We start from the raw sequence: 17,587 nt of genomic DNA, 5'->3' as shown, positions 1-17,587 counted from the left end.
ATTTCCCACCCTCGACCCCGGCTTAGCTCCTGAGCCAAAGGTCCTTCCAGACTTCCCAGCCTGCGCTGGCCCTTCATGCCCGCGGTCCAGATGCTCGTTGGGGCCGTGGCTACTGCCCATGCGTCTGGCTGCCCACCCTCCTGGGCAAGCACAGGGCGGAGCCAGATGGCCAGCAAGGCCGCCCCTACTTCTGAGACTGCCCCTCCCCTCCCCTCCAGGTACTAAAGGGTTTCTGCGCCCACATGGCCACACCGGGTTGACTAGGGTCCCGCCAAAATTCATGTCCATCTGGAACCTCAGAATGTGACCTTATTTGCAAACAGGGTCTTTGCAGATGTAATTAGTTAAGATCTTGAGATGGGAGTGATGCGTCTACAGGCCAAGGAACGTCAAGGATTGCCAGCACCGCCAGATGCTGGAAGAGGCCAGAATTCTCCCCTACGGCCTCCAGACAGAACCAGCCCTGCCCACACGTTGATTCTGGACCTCTGGTCTCTAGACTGTGAGAGAGTAAATTTCTGTTGCTTTAAGCCCCCAGGTTTACGTTCATTTGTTACCCAACCCCAGGAAACTGATCTCACCCCCACCCCCGTTACACCCCAGGGTGACCGCAAGGCTCACGCCCCTTCCAGCCTGTCCTCTCCACCGGCAAACAAACATCGCTGCCCTCCTGGAGCTGAGGGACCCCACGGGGAACCCGCAGAGCAGCGTTCACAAAATAGGCGGGATGCACCACCCTTGCTAAGGGAGGGAGCCACCTTCAGACTCAAGGAGGGGGCAGGTGTGAGTGGGCAGTCAGGGCCACACGCCAATCCCACCACCGCTTTCCCACGTGTCTGCCAGGGCCCGACATAGCGGCAACACTCACTCAACAAACAGCACAGGGCCCGGTGGCGAGCCTGGGGGACATGAGTCTCCAGCCCCTACCCTGCCCCGAAGCCTCCACTGGGTCCATCCTGCCCCACTGCTCCCCATGTCCCCCCCTCCACCTCCTCCCAACGCAGACAAGGGGCGAGGGCTGGTGTGGAGAAAGGGGACAGACCCGGCCCAGTGTCCTGAGACACGGCCAGGAACCGACGACGGCTGATGGGCCGGCGATGCAGGGGTATCGCCCCGGAGGGACCCACCCGTGCCCCACACCCCACGCACATCCCCATCCCGGCAGAAGGTTTCCCGGAGAAGCCAGCGGGCAATTTGCATAATATTCTTTGCAAGTTAATATCAGCCTCTGATAATGATCTCGGCATAGCTGGAGCGCTGAGGCGGCTGTTACAACACTAAGTAATCATATTTTAAATTATGTTTCCCTTTATAGAAAGGTGTTGCAAAAACACACAGACATGAAATCTGTTGCAGCCCCCTGCTAACCACCCGACCAGATTCCCAGCGCCACGGCTGTCACTGCGGCACGGGGGCTGGCGAGACCCAGGCCGCCCGGGCCATCCCCGCGCCCCACACTGCCCGGGCCTCACCCGGGCCAGGGGTGCGTCCCAGCAGGGGCACCGCCCAGATCTGAACCACCACGGGCTCCGGCCACGGTCAAGGGTGAGTCCGTGCAGAGAATTTAACGGAGCACCTAGGGCACGCTCTCGTTGGGGGTCCCAACTCCCCTGGGGGTAGGCCAGGGGGGCGCTCCCCATCCCCACAGCCCCCAGCCCCTGCCTCGTGCTGGAGACTCCAGTGCCCACGCCACCAGACTTCCAGGCATGTGTCGTGTGGCGGACGCGGGATCCTGAGAACTCAAAACCAAAACCATCGGCGCTTCCAGAACTTCCCCATTGCAGCCCCTCACCCAGCACCTGGACTCGGGGACCCAGCCCAGGAAGGCGAGCTCATCCCTGACCCCTGCACACCCACAGCCCGACTGCGGCCACGGCACACCCTCCCGCCACGGGTGAGCCGGTCCTGGCGTGGACACAGGTCTGAGCACACGGCCACACTCGGTCCCCCTGGGGGAGCAGCAGGGGCAGGGCCTGCGTGGACGGGGCGGCCGGTCACCCACACGGATGCAGAGAGGACCGACGCCAGGACCTGGAGGAGGCAGGGGGTCCACGGCCGCCCCCAAGGGGAGCCCCTTCTCTCCTTTTCTCTTCATGCAGGAGCGGGGGCCACCACTCAATCTCTATTTTCTTAAAAGCTTTCTTTTCTTTTTTATTAAAAAAAAAAAAAAAAAATCCAATTATAGCACAAATCTCTCAGCAGGGGTCAGTGTGGAATAAGAATAGCCAAAGTTAATGGACATGACACAGGCAAGATTAATGCCTAAAGGGTTTCAAAAGTTGTATGATGCAGATTTCATTAACATTTTAATTGTAATGTATCTTTTTAATCTTCTCTCACCCTAATGACTTTATATGGCCCAAAAAAAAAAAAACTGCTGACAACAACAAAAAGTATCAATATACAAAATTTAACAAAGGCGCTTAGCAGTGCGATGGAAACTAAACTAAAGGAGCAAAACTACTTTAACACTGTGATTTTTAACGGCACAGAAGTCGGAGTGTAGCAGAGGCAGCTGCTTCTCCTTTCTTGGCGCAGAGACTGGGACGGGCGAGTTAGGAAGACAGGCAGATGCCCAGGGCTAGGGTGGGGAGCCCCCCCCCCAACCCGCGGGACCCAGGACAACCCGGGGGCACAGGGAGCAGACTTCCTGCAAAGACCACCGGCAGCGCGGGCAGGCCCTGCCCCTTCCCCACTAGCTGGACTCCAGGCAGCGTCCAGGAGGCGGAGGGAGGGAGGCCCTCTTCCAGAAAACGCCAGCCATCTGTGGGGATGGGGAGGGGACATCTAGGGGTGTCACCATAATGAAGGGGGCATTCTGTGGGGCAAGGGCTGTGGGTGCAGACGAGCAGGCATCCCGCCCCCAGCCCACAGTGAGGGGCCCTCGGTGGCTCTGGCCAACAGGGCAAGCCACATGTTACGGCCTCCAACTTTCAAAAATGGTGTCTCAAGAAATACACTTGGCCCAGACTACCAAGTGCCCAGGAGATTTTTATTTTCAATCAACAAACACTCCTGGACCACCAAACCTGTGCCTGCTGCTATATCTGATGCTTCGCCCCAAATCCAGCTCCCCTCAGCACGCCCCTCACCCAGGGCCAGCCCGCCCTCGAGGACCTGGGGGCTGGGCCTGATGCTGGGCCTGGGGGCCAGCCAGCCCTGGGCCTGGGACACAGCCCCACGGCCGGCCGGGCTCACTGCTCACCCCAGTGACTATATATGGGCACTTTCAGGCCCCTGCGGTCCCCGCCCCCGGCCCTGCTGCTTCCCAGGCACACGGGCAGACACGGGGCGGGGCCCAGGAGCTCCCGGCCCATCCATGGCCATGTGCCCTCCTGGATGCCAGGGCCCAGGGCCAAGGGGGAGGGGTAAGATTCCTTCAGAGAGACCCAGAGCCAGCCTCTCCTTTCCCTGGGACCAGAGACCAACACCTCAGAGAAAAGTATGCCTCCATCCGCCCTGGAGACTGAGAAGCAGCCTCCCCTTAAAGGGGCATGAACCCCTCACTGGCTCTGGTCCACTTCCAGGGAGGGGGCATCTCCACAGGGCCCCCAGGCCGGGCCTGCTCACCTTCGGTGTCTCAGCAGTAGCATGACAACACACAGGCCAGGGTGGGGCTCAGAGGGGGTAAGTTACCCACCCAAGGTCACAAAGCCTTGAGCTGGATGTGACCTGAGAGAGACCTCAGAGATCCTGCTCCTAAGTGCCTCCTTGCCTGGACGCAGGTCCAGCCAGCGGAAGCTGGGGGCGGGGCAGGCCCCAGAGAGCCCAGCGTCGCCTCAGATCCCAGCTCCGTTCCTCCTGCTCAGACACGCTCCCAGGCCCGGGCAGGGGTGAGTGTCCCCCACTGTCCGTGTCCTCATGGGGGCTGCCCCACTCTGAGGATGCCAACCACAAAGGTGGCCACCAGGGAGCCCGGCTCCCAAGTTCATGTCCCAAACACCTCCGTGCCTGCCCCACCTGCTGAGACCCTCACCCACAGGGCGCCTTCTTCCAAAACCTGAACTTTAAATGACAAAGGCCAGAGGCCAGGGCAGAGGAAGGCCAGCTCTCAGTGAGCAAGCAGCTGCAGGTGACACAATGAGGGAGCCCGGGCCAGCCGGGAAGCATACTTTGCAAATGATCTCATCGAGAGCCAGGCCTGGTGAGAGCAAGGGTTTGCTAAAAGAGAAACAGAGGTCGCTAGGATCCCTGGCTGCTCAGGAGGCAGGGTGGGCGGCAGTGGCGCCTCGGGCCTCGCTAAGGGGACTGCTTCGCCCAGCCAGCGGCCTGGGTCCCTGAAGCCCAGGATGGTGGGGGGGTGGGGGGGGCGGGATGTAGCCTCCCAGGCACAACCTCAGTGGCTCGGGACACAAGGAAAGAGAGAGGGAACGTGGGTGTGGAGGGCAGGGGAGGACACACAGGCTTCGCCCAGGACCACGGTGTGAGAGGGTCACTCTTATCTCTGAATTGGGGTGAGGACACCAATGAAGATGCTGTCTCTGATCCTAAATTCCGGCCCCACCTGGAAGTACCCGAGGGTCAGACTGCTCACCTCGGGGAGGACCAAGGGGGTGCCTGGGAAAGCGTGCTGGATGCAAATGAGGCATTCGGAGAGGCCTGGGCAGGGTCCAGAAGGTGGACGGGCTGGGCAGTGCTCTCTGCAGACCCTACAGGCAGGCAGGCAGTGAGAGGCCCTGAAGCCCCTCACCAGCCCCCAGTCGGACCCCAGACCCAACCAGACTTTACAAGCTCCCGAAGTGGGGCTGCCCACAGCCAGGAACAGCTCTGGGTCCAGCCAGTGACCGGCAGCCCCTGTCCCTGTGTAGGGAGACACCCCTCCAACTGTACCAAAGACATTACTCCCCTTCAAAAGACTGGGCCTGAAGGCCAGGTTCCTTGGGCCGGGACACCCCTCGGGGACACTGGCCACGGGAAGGAGCCAGGCCCAGGCCAGCTAACACGATAGATCCTCAGCTGGAAGGCAGCTTGTCTTGTCCCAAGAACCCAGCCAGGGTCAAGCTCCCCAAGTGCGCCGGTTACACGGGGGTCTGCAGGCTCTTGGGAGAAACACGCTGGAGAATCAGGAGCGAAGGGCCGTGATCTGGGCTGCAGTTCCCGCTCAAACGGCTCAGCAGACGTTCCCCACCCTGCCCCCAGCCAGGGCATCTCATCTCACCCCCCACACCCCAGCAGGACAACAGAACCCAGGGAGGGACCAGGCCGGAGCAGAGCCAGGCGAGACGGGACAGGGTAACCTGGAAGGGGGCAGATTGGGCATGGGCTGCAGGGACAGGACTTGCTTCCCCGGGGTGGAGGGAATGAGGCCTCAGGTGCCTGAGACTCCCAACCCTACTGATGGCGAGTGCCGTGGATGGCACCGGGAGGCCCGGGGTCTGGAGGGAGTCCGTGTCCGGTGCAGCCCATACCTGGCTCTGCATTCCTGGGAGCACAGACCTCAGAGGAAGGGGTGTGGGGTGGAGCTCTGGGAACATCCTTGAAAGGGTCAAAGCCACATCTCTTACTTTCTGTCCCAGGAGGGGTCCCAGGCCCACCCCAGCCCAGGCTGCAAGTCAAGCACACTGAGCCCTAGAGGCAGAGGTGCCCGAGGAACCTAGGCTGTAAATGCCAGCTCAGCACTTGCCATCACCACCGTCTCTCTTATATGAATAATGCATCTCACGTTTTAGTTGGAAAACAGAGAGAGGCTTTAAGGATTCTGTTAAAAGTCACCCACGAGCCCACCTCCCAAAGACAGCCTCTCTGAGTGTCCCAGCACATCCAGGACAAAGAACCCAGAGGCACTCCGGGCAGCCAGGGTGGCCTGGTGTCCCCATGTCAGAAAATGCACAAGCTTTTTCTCCTGGTCCAAGATTCTGCAGGAGGCTCGGAACGGCTGCAGAGCAGAGGCCGGACGAAGCCCGCTCGGAGTCAGCGCGGCTTCAGACACCACGTCCGGCGCCCACCCCGCCTGGGTGTGACCACCGAGAACCGATCTCTGCCACTGAGAGGGGACGAGTGATATCCTGTTCTACTGCTGTGCCCCTTCCAGGCAGCTCACCGAAACAGCAGGGAGCCAACCACCCTGGGTCTCGCCCCCTCCCATCTCCTTCACTCAGGCTCCAGCCAAGGTACCAACAAACAGTGGCTTGTCCCACGGGAGAATGCCAACGGCCTCCTGGGAGGGGTGGACACCACAGAGGGCCACAGGGAGAAGGGGAAGGGGGTTTATTGGAAGGTGGACGGCAGTGCCCGCTGCTTGATCCTTCAGCTAACTCCTTGTTTCCTCATCTCTAAAATGGAGCCAACACTCGAAGATACCTCTCCTGGGGTCTGTGGGGGGCTTAGACAACACCCCGCACGGAGTGCTGAGAAGCACCTGTGCCGAGACCAGGAGAACCGCGTCCTTTGTCATCAGGGCAAACTGGGGGGAGCGAGGGGAGAGGGGTCTGGAGCTCAAGAGGGAAGCGGAGGGGAAGGTGGGGGGATGGGAAGGGGAGACCTGGAGAGAGACCCGGACCAGACCAGACGGGTACAGGGGTGTGCGTGCAGCGTGCTCAGAAGACCAGCTCTACCTGATGGCCAGCCCACGCAGGGCACTCTCCCCCCGCCCAGCCCCCCACCACACAGGACAGGCTCAGCTACAACATACAGCCAAGGGACACATGGCTCGGTGCCCAACAGGTCCCTCCCTCGGACGGCCCGGGAGGGAGGGGCGTGTCCCCGGGGCCGTGTCCCCAGGCCGAGCAAGCGCGGGTTCCCCACCCCAGAGGGCTGGGCTCCGTCCGTCCGGTCGGGGGAGACCGAGTGTCCCGAGCGCCCCGAGAAACCCGGCAGGAGAGGAGACGCCCGGAGCCCGGGTCTCCGCTCGGCGGGGCGGGGCGCGGCCCGGCCCGGGCGAGCGCCTCCCCAGGCCCGGGCGCCGCCGGCCAGCTCCGCGGGCGGCGCGCGGCGCGAACTTGGGCACTGCGGCAGGCGAGGGCGGGCGCGCCGCGGAGTTCGCGGGAAGTGCGGCGGTGGGACCCGCGGGCGGCGCGAAGTTGGGGTACCTGCGGGCGCCGGCCCGGTCCGGCCTGCAGCAGGAAGTGCTCCGGCGGCCCGGCGCTCCGGCTCACATGGACTTTCTCCGGCCGCGCCCAGCACCGGGCCGCACCGCGGCGGGCGGGGCGCGCGGGGGAGGCGCCGCGGGCCGTTTAAAGGGACAGCGCGCCGGCCGCGCGCGCGCACTCGCCGCCCTGGGGCGCGCCGCCCCGCCGCCAGGTGGGCGCCTTGGGAGGGGCGGGGGCGGGGGCGGGGGCGGGGGCGGGGGCGGGGGGATCCCCGGCCCGGGGGTCCGGCGCGGGGGCGGCCGCTCCGCGCCCCCTCCGTGCGCCCCCTCCGCAAACTCCTGGCGTGCGACTCTGCGCCGGGCACTGAGCCGGCGCCGGACGCGGGAAGGGCAGGGGCGCCGACCCACACCCTCTCGCGGTGTGGAGCCCCCGGTCCGGGGCGCCCCCTCCCCGCGGCGGCCGCGCTTGCACGGGGCAGCCTCCGGGATGCTGGGCCAAGTGGGGCCGCCGGCGGGAGCGGGTGCGCGGCCTCGGCTGCACCGACGCTCCGGAGGCCGGAAAGCGGGGACGTGGGAGCGCCCTTGGGCGAACCGCGCGTTGCGGCGCCTCCTGCGCGGATCCCGGTGCCTCCTGCGCGGATCCCGGTGACTGCGAGCTGCGTAGACGCGGCGGGGTCTGCTTTCAGGCCCGGAGTGATCTGGGCGCACTGGCCGTTAGTGACTGCCACCACCCACCCCCCCGCCCCCCCGTGGCTCCCGGTTTGCTCGAGGTCACCCTCCTGTGGACAGAGGTGAGGTTTTAAAACAAGTGCGCAGAAATAAAATCAGCCACAAACCGGAAAGGACCCACAGAAGTCCCCGTCAGTCGCCCCACCCTAACCTGAGGCCTGGGGTCAGGACAGGCTGCAATGGTCCTCCAAGACTAGAGACCTCCTGGCTCCCTCACCCCTACAGGGTCCTGGCAGGAAAATGGGGGTGGCACCAGGACAGTGGTCCTGAGCATAGCGTCACCAGGAGGACGGGGTTGATGTGAAGAGCAAGATGCCCACTCCCACTTCCACTCCCGCTGAGCACATTTTGGGTCAGAGGCTGGGGCTAAAGCCCTGCAGGACAGTTGGCCACGGTCACTCCTAAGACAGTGGTCAGAAGCCTGGTCTAAGTACTTCTGTCCCCAGTCTCATGGTAGGTCCTTGACCTTGGTCGTGGACTGACCCCGACCCCCAACTTGAGGGTCTGCACAGAAAGCTTCCCCCCACCAGCTCACTCCTGCCTTGCCCTCTGGGCGATGGGTATGAACCCTCGAAGACTCTCTGGGCACACCCCTAGAACCCCACTTAGATCTAAGCTTGTCCCAGGTCCCACCCCCCCCCCCAGCCCAGCACATGCCCCAGCCTGCAGGGCAGTCTGACTGTCCTGAGGGGCCTCTATCGGTTGCCGGCACAGTCACGTGGATTGGCATGAGGTCCCAGCCCAAGAGGTGCACGGACAGAGTGACAGGTAACTGCCACCTGCTCAGCTTGGGGACCAGCTGAGGCCCTGGGCTGGGAGGGAGGCCATGCCTTGGCCTAGGGCAGCTCAGCAGCCCCAGGATTGCAGCTAGCTACTAAGTGTTATTTAGGATCTCGGGGCCCTGGGAAGCCGGGGCTTCTGCAAACAACACCTGTGAGCAGAACGTCTAGCTGCTTCCAGGCAAGGGGTCAGGACTCAAGAAGCCCTCCACTAGGCGCCAAGGTCCTCCCCTGCCCAGGGCTGGGGTCACCGTGTGGATGGGGTCTAGAGGTGAAGATGGGCCGGGGTGCTGGCTGTTGTACACACTGCCCGTGGGAACCTACTCGCCCGGTGAGCTGGTCGCAAATTTGCACATTCCAGTTGTTTTCCTCACTTGTATTTTCTAACTATTAAAGAGATTCTTTCTTCTTTCATGAGGGACGTTTGGAAAGCGTTGATAAGTTTTTAGAAGACAACAGATAACCAGAAACCCGTCCCCAAGGATAAGGGGCTTCGGTGCAGTTTCAGTGTGCACGTGTGTGCGTGGAAACCACACTTGCACATTTTCAACGCTACCGCGGAATACCTACTAAAATCCAGGCGTGTGCTACATGTTCCGCGTGTTATCTAACTTAATTTTCACAACAGTTCTATAAAGTTGGTTCTCTATTCCTGTTTTACTTATGAGGAAAATGCAGCTTAGGAAGAAAATGCAGCTGGGTTGGGGGTCCCTCACTCCGGGTCCCGCAGCAGGCAGGGCGGGGCGTGGTCCTGCGAAGCCCCATGCATCCATCTGTTGATGGTTAGGACTTTTAGACGTTATAAACGATCAGCCTGGGCTGGCTGATACACAGGCCTGGCAGCGGCCCCAGTCCCCTCTTGAGGGATCTGATTAGCGCCGCAACCCCCCTGAGATGCCAGCGAGGGTTTTCTCAGCTCAGGGAGGACTGGCCTGGCCTCTGGTCCTGAGCTTTCATGGCCTGTAGCTTGATTTTCCCCCTTTTATCCAGAGAGCGTCAGGCTGGGGAAAGAGAATAGTCACAAGAGGTAAATCTGCAAACAAACTGATGAGCAGGGTCTCGGGGCGGGGGCTCGGGGTGCACTTGGGAGCAAGGCCTGGTCACCTGTCTGTCCTTCCCTGGGCAGTGGAAGCGTTTGGTAGCCGGCCAGGTGCTGCTTCGGCAGTCCTGCAGGTGGCTGAGTGCTCAGCGGAGGCCTGTTGGAGCAGCGGCTGGATGGAGCCGGGCTTCGTGGAGGAGGGACCTGAAGGGACGCCTTCCTCCTCCGGGCTCCCCGTGTCCACACCAGTCAGCTGAGACCACAGCGCCACGCACCCAGACTCCGCTCACTCTACTCTTGTCCTGGGCTCCATGTAGCACGGGGCTCCCACCCTGGGGGCTGTGGTCTTCAGGGATGCCGGGATCCCTGAAATCGAATGCAAACGGGCGGGTCTGCCCCAGTTGGCCTCACCAGTTCTGGGAAGAGGCTTGCTTCCTCCACCCAAGGCTCATCTCGAAGACGCATTAAGACCCATCAAACACACCAAGCCCAAGTCTCACTTAGCCAGGCGCTTCCCTGACCTGTCCACTTGGGTGGCTGATAGATGTCTCAATGTGACACGGCTGAACAGACCCTGACTGTGCCCCAAAACTGCTCCCCCCCACACGCCCTCCGCCTCAGCAAATGACAGCTCTTCCTTCTGGGAGCTCCATCCTTCAGCAGCTCAGGCCAACCTTGGATTCTCCTTCTCACTTTTCTCACACCCCAGTCCTGACAGCTCTGCCTCAAGGCTGTATCAGGAATCCGACCCCTTCTTACCGCCCCCGCTGCTACCTTCCTGCTCCAGCCCCCCCCCGCCCCCCCCCCCCGTTCTCAGGTCACTGCAACAGCCCCATAACTGGCCTCCCTGTCTGCCCTCTCTTGCCCCTGCCTGGGTCTGTCACCACATGGCAGCACAGAGATGCTTCTAAACATGTTGGATCACGACCTTCCCCCGCTTAGGCCCCTCGGTGGCCCCATCTCACTTCTCACTCAGAACGCAAGCCCGAGCCCTTAGAGTGGCAGGGACCTGGCTCCTCATCCTACACTCACCCCTGCTTGGTCGCTCTCCAGCTCTAGCCCCACTGGCTTCTGCATGGGTCCTCCACATGCTGGCATCCTTCTGCCCCAGGGCCTTTGCACCTGCTGTTCCCACTGCCTATACCTTCTTCCCCCAATGTCTTTGAGGCTTACCCTATCACTTCTTTTGGGTCTCTGCCCAGATGTCCCTGGACCGTGGGCCTTCCTGACCCTCCCATGTGAAAGAGCCAGTTGGGCCATTGCCAGTCGGCTCTCCCTGACCCAACCCTGGTACTAATCCACTCTGACGTTCACAGCCCCCGTCTCCCCCTCGGGCACAGGCTCCCCGTCTCGTCCACTGCCCTGGCCCTGGGGGGTACCACGCACAGACAAGAGGCCCACGGACATCTGCAGAGTGTGAGAGCCTGAGGGGTGCTGTGTGTTCACTGACGAGGGGCCGGGACCCCCCATCCACCTGCCTGAGTTCTTGGTGCCACTTTCCCGTCCTCAGAGTGTCCACGGTGCCCGGTCAGCAGGAAGGGAAGGAGCAGGTGGGGAGCCCCAGGGTCAGACCCTTGGCCAGGACTGCGGGCTGAGGACAGACTCCAGCGTCAAAACCGGCAGAGCGAGAAAGCAGCGCTTCCCCACGAGGGTCCTGTCGGCTTCCCTGCGTGAGAGCCAGCAGCCGAGACAGCCCCTTGGCCCAGGCAGCCCAGAGAGCAAAGGGAGGCTTGTCTGCCTCCTGGCTTGACCTTTGCCAGTAGGACACGGAAAAGCCTGGGGTGGCATGGCCAGCGTTTACGTTCTCAGGGGAAGCCTCTAGGTCTGGGGCAGAGGGGATACCTGACTTCAGGTCCAGTCCCTCCTGGGAAGCTGCCCCCAGGTGGGGGCTTCCCGGGCCTTCGTCGGGAGGGGCTCGTGGAGGGTTTTCCTGCAAGCATCGGAGCATCTGTGTTCCCAGCAGAGGCACAGTCAGCGAAGACCCCCACCCCAGACAAGGCAACTGTCAGGAAAGCGGTGAGGCTCCCTTTCCGGCTCCGAGAGGGGCCCTGGCCACCCCATTAGCGGCCGCACGCCAGCAGCCCACAAAGCACCTCTTTGTTAGGACACTGTTCCGTGCCAACCAGGCCATCCACTCGCGGTTGGGCTTTGAGCAGGGCCCCCGCCCTCCCCTAGACCCGCAGAACTCAGGCCCTCCAGTTTAGCTGGGTTTCTGCCCACCCCGTCCCTGGCTCGGGGTTCATCGAGGCCACCCCCTCTTTTAATACCAACTCTTCGGCCTACCTGAGGAGCCCCCCAGGAAGTCTGCCAGGACCCCAAGGTGGCGACCACCCAGGCTTGGAGGGGAGCGTGGGGCTGCTCACCATCACAGCCTCTCAGGGCGATGACAGCCCAGGATAGCAGGCACGGACCTCCCCGGCCACCCAGGGCCCAGGCTACCCACCAGCCAAAGCCCAGCACAGGCCGGTCAGGCTGGGCACCTCTCCGAGGAAGGCCCCACCTGCCCTCCCGAGGAAACCGTCTCTGCTTTTGTTCCTGGCGGAGCCTGGAGATCCCGTTTGCCCGCAGGGGCACGTTGTGTGCAGATTCCAGCACAAGGGGCAGGACGTTGGGACGGTGTTGGCTGGGGCTTGTGAGTCTGAAGGGCCCACCACCCCACCCCACCCCCGCCCCGCAGATCCTGGGACAAAGCGGCTGGCAGCCTGGCCTCCTGGAGATAAGCACCCCTGGCTGCCCGGAGACGCCCCTGGTCCCTTGGCCACCCCCTCCACTGCCACTGCTATTTTTCTGGCAGTTATTCTGGAGAACCAGTGAGACCCCTGGGGAAGGGCCACCCCTCCACCCCCCAGGTGTCGACTCCCCTCTGGGGTCATGCTGGGCCGCGGGCACCTGTGGGCACCCGTGGGCACTGTTGGCACTTTTCAGTGTCATTGCTGAGCTTACTCTGAAGCCCGGTGTGGCCTGCAGTGCCCAGCGGCACCTGGCTCTGCCTGCCAGGTGCCCGTCATCCCCTGCAAAGCCTGCATTGGGGGGCATCCGCCTACATCAGAACTGGGACCAAGTTTGTCCTGCAGTGAATCTGGGAAGAGACTCCCAGGGCTCCAGCCCTCCAGCCAGCCCATGTTCCCCTGTGGGTGGCAACTGGACCCCATGAGGGGGGGCGGTTCTTAAACTTCTGTGCATCCGATGGAAAAGTCCAGTTGTACTGCAGACATGGGAGCTGGAGACTAGGGTGATGCCCAAGGACAAAGTGCGGGGAGGAGGGGGGGTAGATGTAGTGGAGAGAAAGGCTGGCGGGACCCCACTTTGTGTCTCTTCTGTGATCAGTGACGTCCCACCAGGCCACTCCGCAGCCTTGGTCCTCTCCCCACCCACCCACACTGTCTTCGCAGGACCCAGGCTGCCTGTGCTGGCTGCTCCCCCTGTGCCTGCGGCCGCAGGGCCTTTGCACCTGCAATTCCCCTGCCTGGGACACCTCCTCTCCGGCGTTGGCAAGTGAACTCCGGCTGGTTCATCCTTCAGGCCCGGGTAATTCACCTGGGCCCTCGGGGAAGCCATCCCGACCCCCCAGCTGGTTCTCACAGTTCTGGGCCCCCTCCTTGCGGCCCTAGGTATGGCTGAACTGCTACGCTTGTGAGCAGATGGTTTAATCAGGAAGAAGAGACAGGACTTGCTCAGAGGGAGGCTCCGGCAGCCTGGGTGGGCTGCAGGCGAGGCTCTCCCCGAGGCTGCAGGGGGGCGAGCAGGCAGCACACCTGTCTCCAGACATCAGGTCCTCCTGGAAGTCCTGCTCTGTGTCAGCCCTGGGACCCTGGAGAACGTGATGGGCCAGGGCTGCTCCCCTGGGGCTGCTGTCCTAGTCAGGGAGACAGACAGCTAAAAAACCCCAAAATATCACGGACTGAAAAGTGCCGTGCACACATTGAGATACTACTTCATCCATTAGGATGGCTAGAAAAAAACCCAAAAAACAAAAAACCCAGAAGATAACCAGTGCTGGGGAGGATATGTCGGGAGACGAGGGTGCAACGCTGGTGGAAATTTAAGCGGTGCTGCTGCCGTGGAGAACCGTGGGCCGTTCTTCAAAAAATTAAACATGGAGCTACCGTATGATCTGGCAATCCCCCTCCTGGGTGTGCACCCCGAAGAATTGAAAGCAGGGTCTACGAGAGATGTGTGCACCTGTTCACAACAGCCAAAATGTGAAAACAGCCTGGGTGTCCACAAAGGGATGAACAAAATGTAGTATATATGATAGTTTTGATGGAATATTGTTCAACCTTAAAAAGGGGAGGAAATTCTGATACAGGCTGCAGCATGGATGAACCTTGAGGACATTGTGCTGAGTGAAATGAGCCCAACACAGCAGGCCAGATCCTGTAGGATCCACTCACAGGAAGCCCTAGAGGAGTCACATCCACAGAGACAGAAAGTAGATGGCGGGGCGGGGCTGGGGGGGGATGGGGAGTGAGTGTCTAGTGGGCACAGAGTGTCAGTTTGGGAAGCCGAGAAAGTACTGGAGACGGATGTGGGGATGGTTACACGACAATGTGAATGTGCTTGATGCCCCTGAATTGTATTCTTAAGAGTGGTCAAGACGGTGGATTTTATGTTATGCGTATTTTCCACAAGAAAAAAACAAAGGGCCGTGCGGGGCACTGAGAGGAGGAGGCTGCTGGCTGAGCAGACCTGAGGGGGGAGGTGGGGGGGCAGGTGGGCGGGGCCGAGGGAGCAGGGATCCAGGTATCACCAGGAGCAGGCGCCGAGGGGGCGGGGCCCGGCGGCGAGGGGCGGGGCCAGGACTCTGCCTTGCTTTGCCCCGCCTGCAGGGGAAGAGGTCTCCGGGCTGCTGGGCAAAGGAGAATGTTCTGCTGGACCCGCTGGGGCCTCTCCCGGGGTCCAGGGAGGGCTGAGGGGCATCGACTGGATCTGGAGGGGGTGCAGAAGGACCGAGGGATCGGGGTGCAGCGCTCAGACTGTTGCCGGGAAGGGGGCCCATGATGGCCATTTCCTCAGATGGGGAGGGGGGAGAACAGTTTTGGGGATCAAGCCCCCCGTGGAAATGACAAGTGGCAGTTGCTGCTCCTGTGTCAAGGCCCTGGGGAGTCAGGCCAGGCTCAGCTGGGGGGCAAAGGCTCGGGGACGGAAGGCCCACTGTCACCGGTGGTCACATGGTCTGCCCTGACCTCTCGGCATCTGGCCACACGGCCGACCCTCCCTCCTCCTCCTCCTCCTCCAAACACCTTCCTGTGGCTTCCTGAGCCACGCTGCTGTCCTGGGTCCCCTACTCGCTGTGCTTCCCCTCTGCCCTCCGCCCCGGGCCCCGATACACGAATCACAGAGTGCAGGGCCCCAGGTGACAGGTGTGCGCGTTAGGGTCTGAAGTGCGCTTGTCCACGCTGGGGTCTGTGGGGAGCGTCCTGGGGCCGGCCTGGCCTGCCCTCCCTGCTGCAGGACCCGGGCCCTTGCCTGGGACTCACGGGCCCTGCCAGCTGTGTGCCCAGGGTAGGCGGGGGATGGATGGGAGGCTGGGCCGGGGAGATGCTCTGGCAGCTCAGACCCCAGGCAGAGACACAGAGTCTGGGGTCTGCACATGAGACAGCAGCTCACGCCCCGGGGGCTTCCACCTGAGGCCGGCCCAGAGCACTGGCCCCACGGATTTGGATCCCGGTCTGGTCCTGTGAGGAAAACCAAGTGCTGGGGGTCTGAGACACATGGGATAAAAATCATTCCTTCTCCGGGGTGGTGGGGTCCGCACAGGGACTGAGGGGAGGCCCACAGGGCGCGGCCATCAGCAGAGCCTTCCCGGCAGGGCAGGGGCTGGACTCATCCCCAGGTGCCCAGGGGTCAGCTCTCACCCGGCCCGCTCCCCAAGGTGGTACTCTAGGGGCTGAATGCTGCCCCAGGCCCTGTGAATCGGGGCCTCCGCGGGGGGAGGAGGTGACATGTCCAGTTGACCCCGTTGGCCTCTGACCCCGCTGGACCATCATTCCCGTGCCCCTGGCTACAAGTGGGCCTGGCACCTCCTGGGCCTCTCCAAGGGCAGCCTCACCTGCTCCGTAGGGGGTCGTGAGGTTTGGGTAACAAATAAAGTCCTCGTGGCCATCCCTGGCCCTGGAAATCTTCCCCCAAAGTGGCGGCTTCACTGAACTCCTAACACCTCACCATGGGCTTGGGTCATCCCTCGCCCTGGGCTGGGGGGTTCCCCACGGAGCCCTGCACTTCTGGGAATCGGGTGCCCAGCAGCAGTGCCCCCGTGATGGCCGAGTCACCCTCTGAGCCCCCTCCAGCTCTGTCTGCTCCTGGGCCCACCATAGGCATGGCCTGACCCTGGGAGAGGGTCGTGGAGGGGCGGTGCTGCCCAAGCTGGCTCTGGGCCTCTGGGGATGGTGTGGGGCCTGGCCAAGGCCCGGTGGGCAGTGGGGAGCCCGAGGGACACCCCAGCGCGGCTCCACTCCGCCTGCCCCACCTGCCGTCTGGCTCAGGGACGAGCTGAGGCCTCCCACCTGTTTCCCAGGTCCCACGGAGGGGCCGGGACCCACTCTCTGCTCAGGGGGGCGGCACAGAGAAGGGTCGCACAGGGCCCTCTGCTCTCCAAGCCTGACCCAAGCGAGACCCTCCCACGCAGACCCTCAGGGAATCAGGGCAGAGAAGGGAGCCATGGCCCAAGGCCCACAGCAGGTCACTGACAAGCGTGGCCCTGAGCCGGCTGGAGGATGGATGGAGGTGAGGTCCCTGCACTTTGAGGTACTGACCGTCTGTACCCGCGGCGCTTGGGATGGCAGGGATGACCGAATCCAGCCCTGCCCTTCGGTATCACGGCCCCGATCCCTGCTGGCCATTGCCATCACCGTGTCATCTTTCTTTTGCCCTGGGAAGTTCCGGGCAAGGACCTGGCAGCTCAGATCCAGGCTGCCGGAGTGGGGCGTCCAGCCTGGGGGAGGGGGGGTAGGTCTTTTGGTCACCAGATATGGCCTTAGCTCAGGCCTGGGCTTTGTGCTAACAGCCAAGTCCCCATCTGTCCCTGGTCCCATTGCCGCTGGAGCCCGAGCCTCACCAGGGAGCTCCCGCTTTATGGCCGTGGATCTGCCAGGGTCCAGGGAACGAAGCCCTATGGGCACTTCTGTGCAGGAAGAGCCGATCCAGGGAACTAGGTGCCTACAGAACCACAGGAAGGGGGGGCTTCCCTGGTGGCTCAGTGGTTAAGAATCCGCCTGCCAATGCAGGGAACACGGGTTCAAGCCCTGGTGCAGGAAGATCCCACATGCCGCGGAGCAACTAAGCCCGTGTGCCACAACTACTGAGCCCGCGTGCCACAACTACTGAAGCCCACGCGCCTAGAGCCCTAGAGAAAGCCCACTTGCGGCAACGAAGACCCAACGCAGCCAAAAATAAATAAATAAATAAATTTATTAAAAAAAAACAAAACACAGGAAGGGCCAGAAGGGAGGAGCCGGGCTGAGTATCGGCCACGAAGAGCGAGGAGGCTGAGGGTGCAGAGCGTGGCCGCCTCGCCCTGTGTCCATGGGGACCTGCCCTGCTCCTCTCGCCCCTGCCCCCACCTGAGCCAGCCACTGGCTTCTCCTGGGGCGGGGGTCGCCTGGCCCCAGGCTGGCTGCAGGGGTGCCGACACCTGGAGATGGTGCCTCTCTCCTTGACAGCCTACCAAGCTCCCTCCTCTTTAGTCTCTACAGTGGGAGGAACCCCTGCCCCAGGCATTTTACTCACAGCTGAAGGACTGAGCAGGCGCTGGGTTGAGTACCGTTTATCACATAAGCCACTGCCCTTCCAAACCCCAGGCAGAGCGCGTTCGTTTCCTTCTGTTAATTCCCTTCACGGACCGGGCAGGAATGCCCACCCCTTTCAGGTCCCACCTGTGGCTCCAGCATGGGTCTGTGATGGAGGCACAGATTGGCTTCGGAGAACCGGGGATTCCTAAACACCCCTGGCAGGGACCCGGTATGCTGGGTTTTCCTGGCAGTGACTCGGTGTCAGCACACAGACCCCACTCCA

General features: G+C 62.3%; 2 protein-coding genes across 3 annotated transcripts in view; both read right to left on the bottom strand.

Moving 5' to 3' along the window:
* NACC2 (NACC family member 2) overlaps positions 1–7,111 on the bottom strand; it is a 71,395-nt gene extending 64,284 nt beyond the window's left edge. For both annotated transcript variants that reach the window (XM_061200882.1, XM_061200883.1), the window contains exon 1: positions 7,029–7,111. The gene's annotated coding sequence lies outside the window, so the exon portion shown is untranslated. The remainder of the gene's footprint in view (positions 1–7,028) is intronic.
* LOC133098128 (basic proline-rich protein-like) lies at positions 1,399–15,755 on the bottom strand. The gene is made up of 17 exons (XM_061200827.1): positions 15,740–15,755; positions 14,264–14,503; positions 12,518–12,594; positions 11,417–11,522; positions 11,053–11,165; positions 10,883–10,942; positions 9,640–9,827; positions 7,095–7,703; positions 6,632–7,052; positions 6,301–6,403; positions 5,336–5,422; positions 4,535–4,649; positions 3,228–3,411; positions 3,093–3,165; positions 2,648–2,764; positions 1,793–2,031; positions 1,399–1,512 (listed from the first exon to the last, which is right to left on the bottom strand). The coding sequence occupies exons 1-17, from the start codon at positions 15,753–15,755 to the stop codon at positions 1,399–1,401; spliced, it is 2,862 nt and encodes a 953-aa protein (XP_061056810.1).
* Positions 15,756–17,587: the final 1,832 nt, after the last annotated feature.

The sequence above is a fragment of the Eubalaena glacialis genome, chromosome 9 (assembly GCF_028564815.1).
Source record: "Eubalaena glacialis isolate mEubGla1 chromosome 9, mEubGla1.1.hap2.+ XY, whole genome shotgun sequence".
Classification (NCBI taxonomy): domain Eukaryota; kingdom Metazoa; phylum Chordata; class Mammalia; order Artiodactyla; family Balaenidae; genus Eubalaena; species Eubalaena glacialis.
This window is presented reverse-complemented; position numbering and strand designations above follow the sequence as displayed.

What these genes read in the sequence shown, in the direction of transcription:
- LOC133098128 (XM_061200827.1), bottom strand. An exon ending in AGGCCACACCGGGCTTCAGA is followed by an intron (nt 11,523 to 12,517) that starts GTAAGCTCAGCA and finishes CTGGGAACACAG; the next exon opens with ATGCTCCGATGCTTGCAGGA. An exon ending in GGGACCGCAGGGGCCTGAAA is followed by an intron (nt 3,166 to 3,227) that starts GTGCCCATATAT and finishes GCTGTGTCCCAG; the next exon opens with GCCCAGGGCTGGCTGGCCCC.